The following is a 14,439-nucleotide window of genomic DNA, read 5'->3' as shown; positions in this document are numbered from 1 at the left end:
ATCATGACTTTCTTGGACAGACGTAACTTCCTCCATGACTGTCAGCACGGATTCCGAAAAGGTAGATCATGCGAAACACAGCTTGCGCTCTTTCTTCACGACGTTATAAAATCTGGTGAATTGAAAAGACAAGTTGACGCATTATTTCTAGATTTTAAGAAAGCTTTCGACACTGTACCTCACAACAAACTTTTATACAAATTACAGTCATGCGGATGAAACGAAACAGTTGTAAACTGGATACGCGACTTTCTCAGAGATCGTAAGCAAAAAGTAATTCTTGACGGAATTAGCTCTGATGTTGTGAAAGTTACATCAGGTGTTCCACAAGGAAGCGTAATCGGCCCCCTGTTGTTCATTATATACATTAATGATCTCTGCTCCCGCATTAGTAGTAAAATACGTTTATTTGCTGACGACGCTGTCATCTACCGCGAAATTAGTGATCACTCTGACTATGAAATTCTATCTTCTGACTTAAAAAACGTTCATTTGTGGAGCCAAGAGTGGGGACTCGAACTTAATCTGAGCAAATGCATGGCGGTACATTTCTTGCGGAATTCGCCCAACTCTAACCATGTTTATGCAGTGGATGGTATTAACATAAAGGCAACAGACGAAGTGAAGTACCTGGGAGTTACGATAACCTCGAACCTCACGTGGGGAACACATATAAAAAATATTTGCGGCATAGCCCTGAAGAAATTAGGATTCGTCAAGCGTATTGTGGGAAGATTTTCGGATGAGAAAGTAAAAGAAAGGTGCTATTTCGCTCTAGTCCGACCGCACCTTGAATATGCAGCGAGCGTATGGGATCCGGTGCAGAAACACCTAATCCGCGAACTGAATAAAATACAAAGGAAGGCTGCGCGTTTCGTCAAAAACTGCTACGGGCGTACAGACAGCGTTACCCAGATGTTAAGCGAATCGAATTAGGCTGGGAGCCATTGGAGACTCGGAGGCTGCGCGCTAGGCTTAGATTGCTTGAACAATTGAGAATGGATATCTTTAAGAGCGACACAGAGAACATAATATTAGAGCCACACTATATTTCCAGGTCCGATAGAAGCGATAAATTAAGAGAGATGTTTTGCCGAACGGATAGATATGGGAATTCGTTTTTCCCCCGAACCATAAAGGACTTTAATAAACGCTAGTACCAACCTTGTTAGAGTACTTCTTTTTTTTATAGTTGTAAACGGCTGGTGTCCTAACACCCCCTGCCACACGCCTTTTAGGCGGCTCGCGGGGTATTATGTAGACGTAGATGTAGATACTTAAAATGGAGGCGAAAGGATAGTGACAAAAGGTGACGGAATGTTGAACATACGGAAAGAAATTGGACGTTATAAGGAAAAATATTGTTAAGATTAAAATTATTAATTCTTTTTATATATTTTTAGTTTCCCACGGAACTCACTAACGACATTGAAATCTCTTACATAATTTCTTTCGTACATTAGTAGCGCTCACACATTAATTCGCGGTCAGTTAGAATCGAAGGTCAAAATCCTCGAAATGCTTTGCCAATTTGACGCAAACATCCCGATTGGCCGGTCTTTGTTGGTTCAGTCGTACACACCCGTAAAACTTATGTTGCTAGTTTGGATTTAGCCCTGTGTAAGCAGAATAGGACCTTTATAATATGGTGTACGGGATATGCGAAGTGACCCGTGAAGCCCAAGGTCCGTGGTTCGATTCCCGAACTAGAGGAATATTTTCTCAAGGGTTTTCATTTTAATATAATCGCCGGAGACGCGGCAGGCGTGAAAAATTACGCATTTCCGCCATGCACGGATTTAAGCGCAGGTTTGAGCCCCTTAATCAGCTGTGCCTTTATCGAAGTCCTATCTCCCTCGCGTATACAACATGGGTGGACCGCAAGAGCCGAATATCTTGACCCATGTGCCTCGATACAGTTGCCATGGGAATTCAGGAACTTGGATAGCGGTCGAGGGGATTTTTTTCGCATGGCAATTCATGTGATGAGTATTCCCTGTTTAACAAGTGCATCTGCCTTAATAGTCAAACAAATTGCATCGGAGCAAATATTTAATCTGCTAAATTATCAAATCTGAGATACAAAATGAGCTTCCTAAAAATTTCACAGGGTTCCCCTTCAACCGTGAAAACCTTAAAACCGTGAATAAGCCGTGAATTTCGTCCACCGTGAAAAAACCTGGAAATAGCCGTAATTTCGTCGCAAAACCTTAAAATACTCTCAAACTTGATTTTAGAACTACGATTGAGAGAGCAAAAGTTAAATGTCGGTCAGGTTTCAAGGTCATTCATGCGCAGACACTGTCCTCGCATATATCTGCTCGCGAATATTCTGGGGCGCAATCACGGGGTCCGTGTGCCATGATGACCTTACATTGACCTGTACCAAAACCGGAAGACTGGTAACCAAATGGTTCATTAACCCTGGCGAAAACTCAGACAATTCTTAATTTCCCTGGCACCCTGATCCCTCCATGTTCCCACACACACCCTTTAGCGGGAGCTGAATTTTGCTAACTATAGGTGACGTCAGGAGGGATAGCACTTTCATTGTTGCGTTGGCATCCACGACATCTGTCGCGTTTGTTAAATTATTAGTTGACGTGCGGCCGATAATCGTTACGCGATCAATATCTCTGCCTAAAATAGTTTGTCTAAAAACCATGAATTTGACGAAATCTAGACCGTGAAAACCTGGAAAAAGCCGTGAATATTATATTTTAGTTTGAGTGGGAACAATGATTACAGTATTATTGAATAAGTTTTAAGCCATTCGCTGTCACCAATACCACCGTTTGCTTCGTTCTCTTAAATTGACAATTTTACGGTTCATAAGTATATAATTTATAAACATAATTAGGAGATTTCTCAGGCTTTAAAACTACTTTCATGAGGAAACGGATTCTTTTTAAGTTACTTTTCTCATTCCCATGGACCCGCGACTTCCTTTGCAGTTAGTAGGTAGGCTTAATCTTTCGCTTAACACGGAAAGCGGTCTCAATCTGCTTCACGAGTTCACGGCTCAGTGAAGACTTAATTAACACAGAATTGTTGGAGCTAGGGTGACCTGTACTACTTATCTCAGTCTCTTTACTGGTGTATTCTGTTATTGCCAAAGTATTCTAACGGCTTAAGTAGGTTTTATGGAGCAGTTTGCAGATTAAAATACACAATAAGGCATACTCCATTTCATTCTATCTTAAAATCCTATTTTCTTTCTTAACCTCCATTGCTTACCCAACATTATTCCCAAATCTAACAATGTTTTGAACATTCCCTCCCCGCTCAGTACTCCTCCGATCCTTAACTTCTGTCTCCCCAGTATCTCACCCGAAAGCTGCCTCTCCTCACCCACCATGTCCAGCACTTTGTCGTTCCTCCTCCTCTCCGACCCCTTCACCTTCTCCATTCCTCTCCTCGCCTACTTCTTGAACGTCTCCTCATTTCTCGCCCTCCGTCCTAGCCGTCCATGTTTCCGCACCGTAACTCAGAAATAGCAGGATGATAGTAATGTCTCATGCATAATGTAAAATGTGACGGTTTGCCTGGGAATTTTTATGAAGAATATTTCTCAGGCTTCTGTCTGTCTGATACGATTTCATCAATCTATCGCAGAAAGATTTATTTTATCTTGCATGCAAAATTGTAATCGTGACAGACGGTTATGCCTTTGCGAAGCGTAGAATCCTTGAGGCGGATTTATCCAACAACTCTAAAGTGAAACCCAGGCGGAGGAATATGTGTTAATCCCGACTCCCTAACCGCCATGGGAAGCCCTGATCACGACGGATAACTCTTCCGTCGAAACGTCGGCATCAATAACTCGGACGGAGACCCGAGAACTCTTACGCGCCTATCGGGTATTTTGGCAAGGAGGTTACAATCACCAGTATGCGAAATAAACCAAACATGAACCCCACTTGTATAAAAAACTAATACGCGTAACAAAAAAATGCACGCACATTCATGAAAGGGCAAAAATTGCCAACGGTGAGCAATTCCTATAGTAAATACATGCAAGGTTATAACAATGGAAAAATTAAAAACATGCAATAAAGCCGTCGTAGCGAGTCAAGCCATCAACTTTCTTAATGGAGACACCGCTGCTCTCCTAAATAGCACGAGTAAAGAATGACCATTTTAAATTTCTCTGTTTTTGGTCTACTTCCTTTATTGTAACCCGTGATTCCGTCTACCATACTGCGACGGTAAACGAAGGATATTAAGGATATTTTCACGTCGCCTAAGAAAAACTCTTTCCCGAATTTACGCAGTAAATTTAGCCAATTCTCAATTTAATTTTAATACATTGTATGTTATAATTTGATAAACGATGCGTGATGAATCAATTATCTTGAATAAAAATTAAAAATTGAATTCTGTGATCAAATGTACATTATTAAGCCTCTTAGCGGTGAAACCTGTCGTCAAAATATTAAAATTTAGTGGAAAAGTTCGTTTATATAATTATAAATTTAACCCGGGTTTAACCCCCCCCCTCTCACTATTCCATTCCGTGTTTAACCCTCACCCCGTCCTTTCAACCAGTCCTTTTCCTTTCCGATAGATGTCCTCACTGTCACTTGTTTACTTTGTGCATAAATGTATAATGCATGCAAGATCAGTCACCTAACGATGTAACCAAGTTACGAAACCCGGGTCGTGCCCATAATTAAATAACAGTGAACCTTACAAGGTTCTTCCACCTCCTCGTGTTTCGCGTGTGCATTCCCATTTGGTAGCCATTTATTCCCCCCCCCCTCGGGAATTCTCCCTCACTTTAGCAGTTCGAGCTGCTCCTCTACCTGCGTCCGCCGTTACCCACCCTCCCTTTCCTTCCCTTGCTCTGGCCCAATTATCTTCCTCCCGCATTAACAACGCTCGTCAAAGCTGCAGAGCCTTGCTTACGGTAGTCTACTCCTAGATGTTATCGATTGATATTTGTTGGTCTGAAATGTGGACGACCACTCTATCGCTAGCAGGGAAATACCGGAAACGAAAGAAAATACATTTGTGTAGAATTGAATCATTATTACCCATTTAAATTATCAGATATCTTTGAAAATATATTATCAAAATTCATAGGAAAGTTAGAAGCAAATATATCTCCGAAATCGAATATATTGTCTATCTTTAATCAGTACGATAATTTGATTAAGCCATTCAATTTATAATTATTTATATTAAAAATTTGGAAAGGTATTCATTTGAATTTGTTTTTTATCTATTGAATTTTTTATGACAAATATTCTTATAGGGTTTTTAAAAATATATTTTGTTTTGGGGCAGAATTTTCAAATATCGACTTTACTGGAACGCCTCATTTTGAGATCTAGTGAAGCCCTTCCTCTTATCATGTAGTTATTTACACCAATGGCGAAGCTCTCCACTGAAGATACGTTTGAATTTGGGATTCAAACCCGGATTGCGCAATTGTGGGTCGGTCGGGACCCGAACCTGCGGCCCTCTGAATAGCATGCGAGGATTGTACTCCATTGCAACCGAAACTATTGAGGCTACTAATATTCTAATTTATGCCATCTTTCTAAAGTTTTAGGCTAAGGGTAGTTTCCTTCAATCAGTTGTATCATCGAAAAAATAAGAGTTCCTATCCATCATGGTTCTTTTTTGTTTTGATCCAGCATCCGTCAATGGGGTTGAATGGTCCACTATATCTTCCGGCATTTCCCGTCTTCCCTGCTTCTCGATCCATCAAAGTTGTGACATGCGTGACCGGTGTATATGGGGAAAGTTTCTTCCAATTGTTTCGTATTGAGAGAGTGAATCTTCTCGCGAAAGTGGAGGGGAGGCTAGCGATGAAAATGTCCCGAAAACATCATTTTCCGCCATTTAATCGAGAGATTGATCACTGCCCAGCGGAATTTGTCTCCTTCCCATAGAGACAGCTACTATTTTTATTTCTCTTTGTCAATGATTCCTTTGTAACGGGCAGCTGTGTCCCCAAGTGTCTTTGGCAGTGAAGATGTAATTTCTCAAACATTCCCTTTATTGATACCGCCTCAACAATGATTATTTATCCGGGAACAGTGTGGAGAGTATATCGATAAATTATTATTTACTTCCTAAAATATATTGCATAACCCTTGAGTGTATCCTGAGCTACCATAATCGCAGAAAAATGTAAAAATTTTAATGTTTTAAGAATATGTCACTCATTTGCGGTAAAATGCTTCATTTCACCTCACCACCATTAGGTCTCTTAACAAGGCCATTTTCACTGTCTCTATTTTGCTGTCATAAGCTTCAGTTGACTTCTCTGTGTTCCCTCTCTTTTCTGGACCTCCTCCTAAGCTCTATGGATTTTGATGCCCTTTGTTATTTTCTCTCAACAATGGGGTGCAGGAATATTTCTCGGGTTTCCCACCGGGTGTCGTATCGGGTTGTAGTTCCCAACGTTTCCATGACTAGGTCCGTCATCGTCATCAGGGGTTAATGTTGAGCCAAGTTTTTTCTCCGGTATTTATACACATGAGGGCCGTTCAAGTGGGCCCTGATTGGTCCTTTCTGAATTGGGGTGATTTATAGTGATTGATCACTGACTTCCACGTATTACTTAACTGGAAGCCTTTGTCTCTGTTTAGGTTCTTTTGGTGTATGTTGATTTGTATGGCTTCTTTGACAATTCGATCCCAGTAGTTGTCTGTGCGGCATAGCACTTTGGTACTTTTAAAATCCACTCGGTGACCGAGGTCCAGGCAATGCTCTGCCACCGCTGATTTCAGTGGGTGGAACAAGCGTATGCATCGTTCGTGTTCCGTCAGCCTTTTTTCTATGGTGCGGCCTGTTTCCCCAATGTAAACGTGGCCACATTCACATGGGATGCTGTATACTCCCGACGTCTTGAGGCCCAGGTCATCTTTCGGTGTTCCGATGCAGGTCTTTATCTTGCTGGACGGTTTGTGTATCGCTTCTATGTTATGTCTCTTGAGTATTCGGGATATTTTGTTGCTGACACTGGAGATGTAGGGGAGACAGGCTCTGGCTACCGGTTTCTCCTTTTCTTCTCTGTTGTTCCTTTCTAGAGAGGTCCTTTTTAGGGCCGCCTGGATTTCACGATGGTTGTAGCCATTCTTTCTGAAGGTGGACTTAAGATGTGAAATTTCCTGGATTAGGTGGGCGTCATCCGATATGGCTTTGGCTCGATGGAACAGGGTGGTCAGGACGCCTTTCTTCTGTGCCGGATGATGATGGCTGGAGGCATTTAGGTACAGCTCTGTGTGTGTTGGCTTCCTGTATACGCTGTGTCCAATATTTCCGTTTTCCTTGCGTTCTATTAAGATGTCCAGGAAAGGAAGTCGTCGATTATTCTCCACCTCCATTGTAAATTTAATGCTGGGGTTTACACCGTTCATGTGCTCCAGGAATGTTGGCAAAGTCTCTATTCCATGTGGCCACACTATGAGTGTGTCATCCACATACCGGAAGAAATATTTCGGGCGGAGCGGGGCTGTTTCCAACGCCTTCTCCTCGAAGTCCTCCATGAATAGGTTCGCGATGGCAGGCGAGAGGGGGGAGCCCATTGGAACTCCTTCGGTCTGCTCGTAGAATTGCCCGTTGCACAGGAAGTATGTTGATCTCAGTACGTGTTGGAATAGCTCGACTGTCTTCCGATCGAACCGGGTTTCCAGGAGTCTGGTGGTTTCTTCGACCGGAATCCGTGTGAAAAGGGATACCACGTCAAAACTGGCCAGTATGTCAGTCTCTTCAAGTCTTATGGATTTCAGCGTCTGCACAAATTGCATGGAATCCGTTACAAAAACGAACAACAGAGAAGAAAAGGAGAAACCGGTAGCCAGAGCCTGTCTCCCCTACATCTCCAGTGTCAGCAACAAAATATCCCGAATACTCAAGAGACATAACATAGAAGCGATACACAAACCGTCCAGCAAGATAAAGACCTGCATCGGAACACCGAAAGATGACCTGGGCCTCAAGACGTCGGGAGTATACAGCATCCCATGTGAATGTGGCCACGTTTATATTGGGGAAACAGGCCGCACCATAGAAAAAAGGCTGACGGAACACGAACGATGCATACGCTTGTTCCACCCACTGAAATCAGCGGTGGCAGAGCATTGCCTGGACCTCGGTCACCGAGTGGATTTTAAAAGTACCAAAGTGCTATGCCGCACAGACAACTACTGGGATCGAATTGTCAAAGAAGCCATACAAATCAACATACACCAAAAGAACCTAAACAGAGACAAAGGCTTCCAGTTAAGTAATACGTGGAAGTCAGTGATCAATCACTATAAATCACCCCAATTCAGAAAGGACCAATCAGGGCTCACTTGAACGGCCCTCATGTGTATAAATACCGGAGAAAAAACTTGGCTCAACATTAACCCCTGATGACGATGACGGACTTAGTCATGGAAACGTTGGGAACTACAACCCGATACGACACCCGGTGGGAAACCCGAGAAATATTCCTGCAGAGCATACGCCGGGAAAAACTCAGATTCTACAACATTGGGGTGGTTAACTCAGACCTCAAACAGATTTTCTTTAAAATAATTGGCCTAATGGAAGGGAAAGATGAGCTACGGTGATAAAAGCCTTCCCTTTCAGAGATTCTCGCGTAAGATTAAAATATGTAACTTTGAAAGTAATCGTTTACTTTTCGTGAGTTGGTGACGTGGTATTGCTCATTTTTAATCTTTTTGGAGAACCGCTCGTCGAAGAAAGATATTTAAGGGTGCGAACAACTAATTGACAGCCACAGGTCGATAAATGAGACTGAGTAGTAACTGAGAGACGGTGACCCGCTCGGCATAAGTCGGTGACGACATCAACATGTCTGCGAATAGGTTATAGCCGTCGAGTTAAATTGACAAATATCTCGAGAATTATGCGATGATTCTGAAAGACTGAAAAAATATTCGCCTCTTTAGTTACCAAACACAAACAAAATCCACATTAAAATAATATTGGCGCGCGAGCGTATTGTTTTAGAAAAGAAAGTGATTCAAATATTTAGATTTACTGCGACCTAAAGTTTAATGAATTAGGGAATTAAAACGCAATCGTAATCCCACTTAAATTAATCTGATTTAGCTGTATTCGAAACTTGGAAGTCTTTGAGTTCCTGTGCAATGCGTCCGTTGTGTCAATAGATTCGATATCTCCCCGAGATGTGGCTTTTTACTAAGCTCGCCAGGCAGGATGAGGCTCCTTGAGTGGAAGAGACGTCTTCCGATAGATGGCAGGCCATTCCTCCAATTGCCGGTGAGCAAGACTTGAGTTTTCGCTCGGGGGCAAAGTGAAGGGGGTCCGAGATAAGAGGCCCAATAAGGGGAGGAGAGAAGATTAATGGAAAGATAAAAGGATTTGGGGATGAGGGCGACGGCATTGGGAGAAAGTTGGGCAGTGGATCTGCTATAAGTAAGGGTGGGATCCCGTTGGTAGGGATGTCGTTTTCACAATAAGGATTTAACCCGTTGTTAAGAGGAGAGAGGTGGAGTTGGAGGTAATAGACTCTCTCTTTAAATTAGCAAATGAAAATTAAACCGCTTTCTACACCAAATTCACTATTTTTTTATTACCCAGTAATTTTCGAGTTTTTGCAGCGATCCAACGAACCAAAGCTAAGAAAACGTGCTCGATTGCAAGAAGGGCATTGCGAAGGGAAAGAGAAAAGTATATTACGGCTGATTTCTCTAGTCTGTAGAATAGACAAAGTGACGAGGGATTTTCTCAAAGAGAGGAGTCTCCAAACACCCGGGAATGTAAGAGTTGAAGTAACGAAGCTATTCATTTGGACTTTTGTTTGGAGCATGCTTACTAATACTATTCAGTGGTGGACGGTGACAATGGTAGATTGATAAAAGTTCGTATATTTCGAAAATTTGTGTTACAGAACAATTATTACGATTAAGTAGAGTGGGTAATGCGGAATTGGACCTATGAACGAAAAAGCCCGTGTCTCTTTACTTCTTCAGCCCTGTCACAAGATACAGTGAAAATAAATTGGTGGTTGATACCATTCTGTATGTTCTGGTTGTTTGAAAGCGTTGGCCTTCATTTTGCTGTCGTACGTCTTGGATGGTTGGGAAATGGTTGGATGAATAGTAGAGAGACGGGAGAATTCATGGAAGGAGAAGAGAAGGGAGCACTTTGTATCGCGACCATCGATTTGTCTCCATGAGTGTTAGAGAGGGGGGGGGAGGGTATCAGTTTGAACAACTGAGCCCCACTGCGCGAAATCTCCAAACATCGCTTCCGACTCGAATCCTGGATGCACCGTCGTCTCCCCGATCCCCTCAGTGTACCCCAGGGGGTCAGGCCCAGGGATACATTAGCCATAAATATGCACCTCACACATACTGGCGAGGGAAGGTACCATCATAGTGACAAGGGAAGTGTCATCGCTAGTTTTTGCTGAAGCTTCGCAGGGTGATGGGAAATGAAATTGAAAGAAACACCCGCTTTTGATTTTCTTAGTGATATGTCCAATGGCGCTCAGGTTTCAAAATTTTACCGATATGAAGCACTAGTAAATCGCATGTATTAATTCAACCCGCCATTGAATAATTTCGCAATATAATGACAACATAACACCAATTCACATTTACAGACACTCTTCAATTATGTCGACAAATGGGTCTGCAGTAGAATCGAGAAGTTGAAATGGACGGAGAGGAGGAGGAGCGACGAAGTGCTGGACATGGTGGGTGAGGAGAGGCAGCTTCTAAATGGGATACGAAGGAGACAGGGTATGGATGGAACGAGTACTAAGCGGGGAGGGGATGTTGAAAACAGTGCTAGAGGGTAGAATGTTGGGTAAACGAGGGAGAGGAAGGAATAGAATATTATTTATAGGTGGAATTAAAGGGAGTTGGCCCTATTGAGAATTGAATTTGGAAGTACACGAGGGGCGGGAATAGTGACGAATACTTTATAATCGCGGGTTGCATTAATTTTAATGATTCCCCGGTACTTTCTATCAATTACGTATCGAAAATTGTGGCGCATTGGACTCGAGAGTGTAAAATATGTCATTTAAAAGTTTCATTTTCTAACGAAGTGCAAAAAAGTTTTAAGGTAGTGACACTAGAATATCTGCCCTTGCTAGTCGGCAACTGCCGTAAGAGTAAGTAAGGGTACCGCTCGTTGAGGAAAGAATCTCTTAAGGAGCCTAAACAACAATGAAACCACGTGAGGCCGATGCTAAGTGACGCTTAAGAGGCACACTGCCTCGTTGGAAAGCAAAACTTTTGAAAGGTAATAGCTGTAATCGGTCGCCTTATTTCCAATGAAAGCTCTACACCACACTGCATCAATGCTATAAATGTACATCTTAGAATTTACTATCTTACGTTTTTAGTTTTATCTGTTACGCCGTGCAAATACCATTGAACCAACATTGAAATACCCTTAAGATTTTTAAAAGAGTCCGCTTTTTATTTATATATGAAGTAATGGATACTGTTTACATAACACGGTTAAGGACAAAACTTTGCAGCTATTACGTGATGCAAGTTAGTCTTGATTTTTATGGTTGAAATTGCATTGATGAATGTTAAAGAACACGAGAAAAACTTTCTTTTAGCATAATGTATTACTTCAACGCTAAAATGTACAGCATCTCGTAATGAATGCACAAATTAATCCTTGATTCATCCATCATTAGAATATGCTGAACATTTTAAGTGTGCAATGACCAAGGCCTAAGGGAAAGAAATATTTAAGTCGTGAAGGTCTTGAGCGACGAATTCTGCCGAGGTACTGAACCCTCTTACGAGGTGCGTCACTCGGAAGGAGTTTGTTACGTCATCAACTCATCTGCGAAAGGGTTCAAGCCGTTGATTCCCTCTGGGAATAGCTCAATCGATAGGATGGCAAAACGAAAAAATATGGTTTTCAATTTTCCAAGCAGTATTACAATCGGCATTGATTATATCCCAGTGAAGAAGATACGGTTATGCAACTACTACCGTGCTAGAGACGCCAGCCTAACCCTCGGGGGGGTTAACATCTGTTCACCCCATTGATGATTGCTGAGGACAATCGAAATACCTATTTTGGAGATGCAGCCATCCTTTCAACTTGATTTGCAGTTGCATTATTTCATGTCTTCAGGCAAAGTAGAAGGGAACTATGTAGGAGAAGAAAAACTCGGAGGGGTAAGAGAATTTTATACAAGAGTGAGGTAAATTGGTCAATACATGATCCTAGTTATATTATAGGCATTGAAATGTACTTCTGGGAAAACATACAAAGTAGACATCGTCATGGTAAATGGAAAAAGTTTGTACAAAAATGACTCACAACCGACTATTTATACTGAGGGAGATAAATAAGGATAAAACAATCTGTTTCGAGTAATTTACTTTTTCATTTACCATGACTATAATATGCTGGGGTTTTCAATGTTGGCCTCAGCTTATGGTTACTTTGCAGTCTATTCAAACGCTCTTGTACGTATGTGCGTACTCTGAAGTATACTGCGAGTAGTTAAAATAATGAAAAAAATATGTATTCCAATGGGAAGCATCAATAAAGTAGGTTATTCAGAAGATTCCCTGTGGATGAAGAGCAAGTCGTTCTTCAAAACGTCTGCAGACGTGGAGCAATCATCCGGTGGTAAACCCGACAATTTTTTCTGCAATTGATACGCCGGGAAAATCTGAAAATTCAAGCAACTTTCTATCTCTGACGTGGAACAATACAATTTTATGTCGCTAACATTTGCGAGATAAAAACATTATTATTACAAACGACCCAACTTTAAACGAAGGAATCATATTGATTTTGTTTTGAGAAGTTTGCCAATAAATCGCTTGGGATTGACTCCGTTCGCAAAAAAATGAGAATTGCGTCTTTCCTCGACGAAAGAATATTCCCTTTGTTGCCTCTGAACGCAAAGAGATCCACAGTGTGTCTCGATGTTCAGAATTCTCTTCATTTCCAGACACCGAATCGGCTCTTTTTAGCACAAAAAAGTTAAATGGGCATCACAAAATTAGCCTGCCCCAGACTGGAGTTTTGCTATAAAAAGCGATGTGACTTCTTGAAGATACACGCTGTTGAGACTTGCGTCTTGGCTCGCTAATATGAAAGGAGTTGAAAAGACTGCGATGAAAAGACGAGGGAACTTTTGCCTCCCCACTCCGGCGTAATTAGAGTAGTGGCCATTGACAGGAATGTTCCCATCTCAGAAAAAGTAAGTTCCAGAAAAGAAAACTTCACCCTTCTCCGTCTGCTTTCAAGAAATCATTTTTGTGGCGTGCACTCGATTCAAAGTCTGTGCACCCGACTGTTTCTTATTTGCTTAGAAGTGCAGAAGACACGCATCCCGTGTGTAATGTCTTAGTTTGAATGGCCTCATGAGGGTAGGCGTAGCATGCCTTTCATTTATTCTGCAAACTATGAACATGAATACATTCAAAATGCTCGCAATAAATCGCTCTTATTTGTCAGATAGCTTTCATAAAATACTACTAAAATTCCGCATGGGTTGTCCTGCATCTCTATGCTTCTTTACCTTGGCACATGTGTAAAAAATGCATATAACGAAAGTGAATAATTATTCATATCAACCTAATCCGAATTATAAATTTAAATATCCTCGATAAACAATGTCACAGCCTTTATTTATCGGTGGCGTAAATAGAACTTTGCCTTGGGGTGTGGTTATGATAAAATAGCAACAACATAGGGAAAAATTCGTGAAACTCTTTTTATAACATGAATTTAATTAAAGAAACATGACTAAATTAAATATAAGTTGTAGAAAATTTGAAGTTTTTTAGTTTTTTTTTTCTGGGAAATGAAAGCAAACTAACTTAATAGATGCATGCGATGGGGTGGGGGATCGAGGCGACTCTTTCGTCTCACCCCCCACTGCTTAATTAGGCCTCTGATATTTTATTCCTAACATCATCATCACTGGTTATCGGGGAATTATTATCATAATGATGATTTTAGAGTAAAATATGAGAATTTTTAGCCGTAAATATTTTGTTAAAATTCTAATCTTAAAAAAATTGACTGAAAGAATTAGGAATACAGCTGTACGTAAAAAACCCCAGCCCTAATATTTATACATGTATTTTTAATTTTACATTAATGCTTTATAAAAAAGCAAATAACTGGCAAAACTTCACTGAAACCCCTTCGAAGACAAATTGATGACGTCACCGACTCATTTCGACCGTGTAACGGCCTATCACCTCTTTCTCGCATTTCTGCCCATACTCTATTCGCCCTTGCGAGCAATGCCTAACTTCAATAAGCGGATCTCTTCCTACTTAAGTCTGATGATGTCACCAACTCGTGAAAAGTGAGAGGTGACTTCCACATTTTTTATTCAAAAATTAGGGTGGATTGGTGTAACTAGGATGATTACTTCTTCGCCGTGTTCATCATATATTTAGGATTGGTAGAGCGCGGGTGATGTCACTATCTTTACCCCGA

At 41.4% G+C, this 14,439-nt stretch overlaps 2 protein-coding genes across 2 annotated transcripts in view; both read right to left on the bottom strand.

The window, feature by feature from the left end:
• Window positions 1-14,439, bottom strand: part of LOC124161611 — a 439,803-nt gene that overhangs the window by 230,791 nt on the left and 194,573 nt on the right. The gene's annotated exons all lie outside the window — the stretch shown is intronic.
• Window positions 1-14,439, bottom strand: part of LOC124161474 — a 38,599-nt gene that overhangs the window by 2,365 nt on the left and 21,795 nt on the right. The window contains exon 2 of the mRNA XM_046537795.1: window positions 6,852-7,748. Coding sequence (XP_046393751.1) covers window positions 6,852-7,748 — 897 coding nt within the window. The remainder of the gene's footprint in view (window positions 1-6,851; window positions 7,749-14,439) is intronic.

Source organism: Ischnura elegans, chromosome 6, assembly GCF_921293095.1.
Source record: "Ischnura elegans chromosome 6, ioIscEleg1.1, whole genome shotgun sequence".
Taxonomy (NCBI): domain Eukaryota; kingdom Metazoa; phylum Arthropoda; class Insecta; order Odonata; family Coenagrionidae; genus Ischnura; species Ischnura elegans.
The sequence above is the reverse complement of the archived record's forward strand: the minus strand, read 5'-3'. Positions and strand labels throughout refer to the sequence as shown.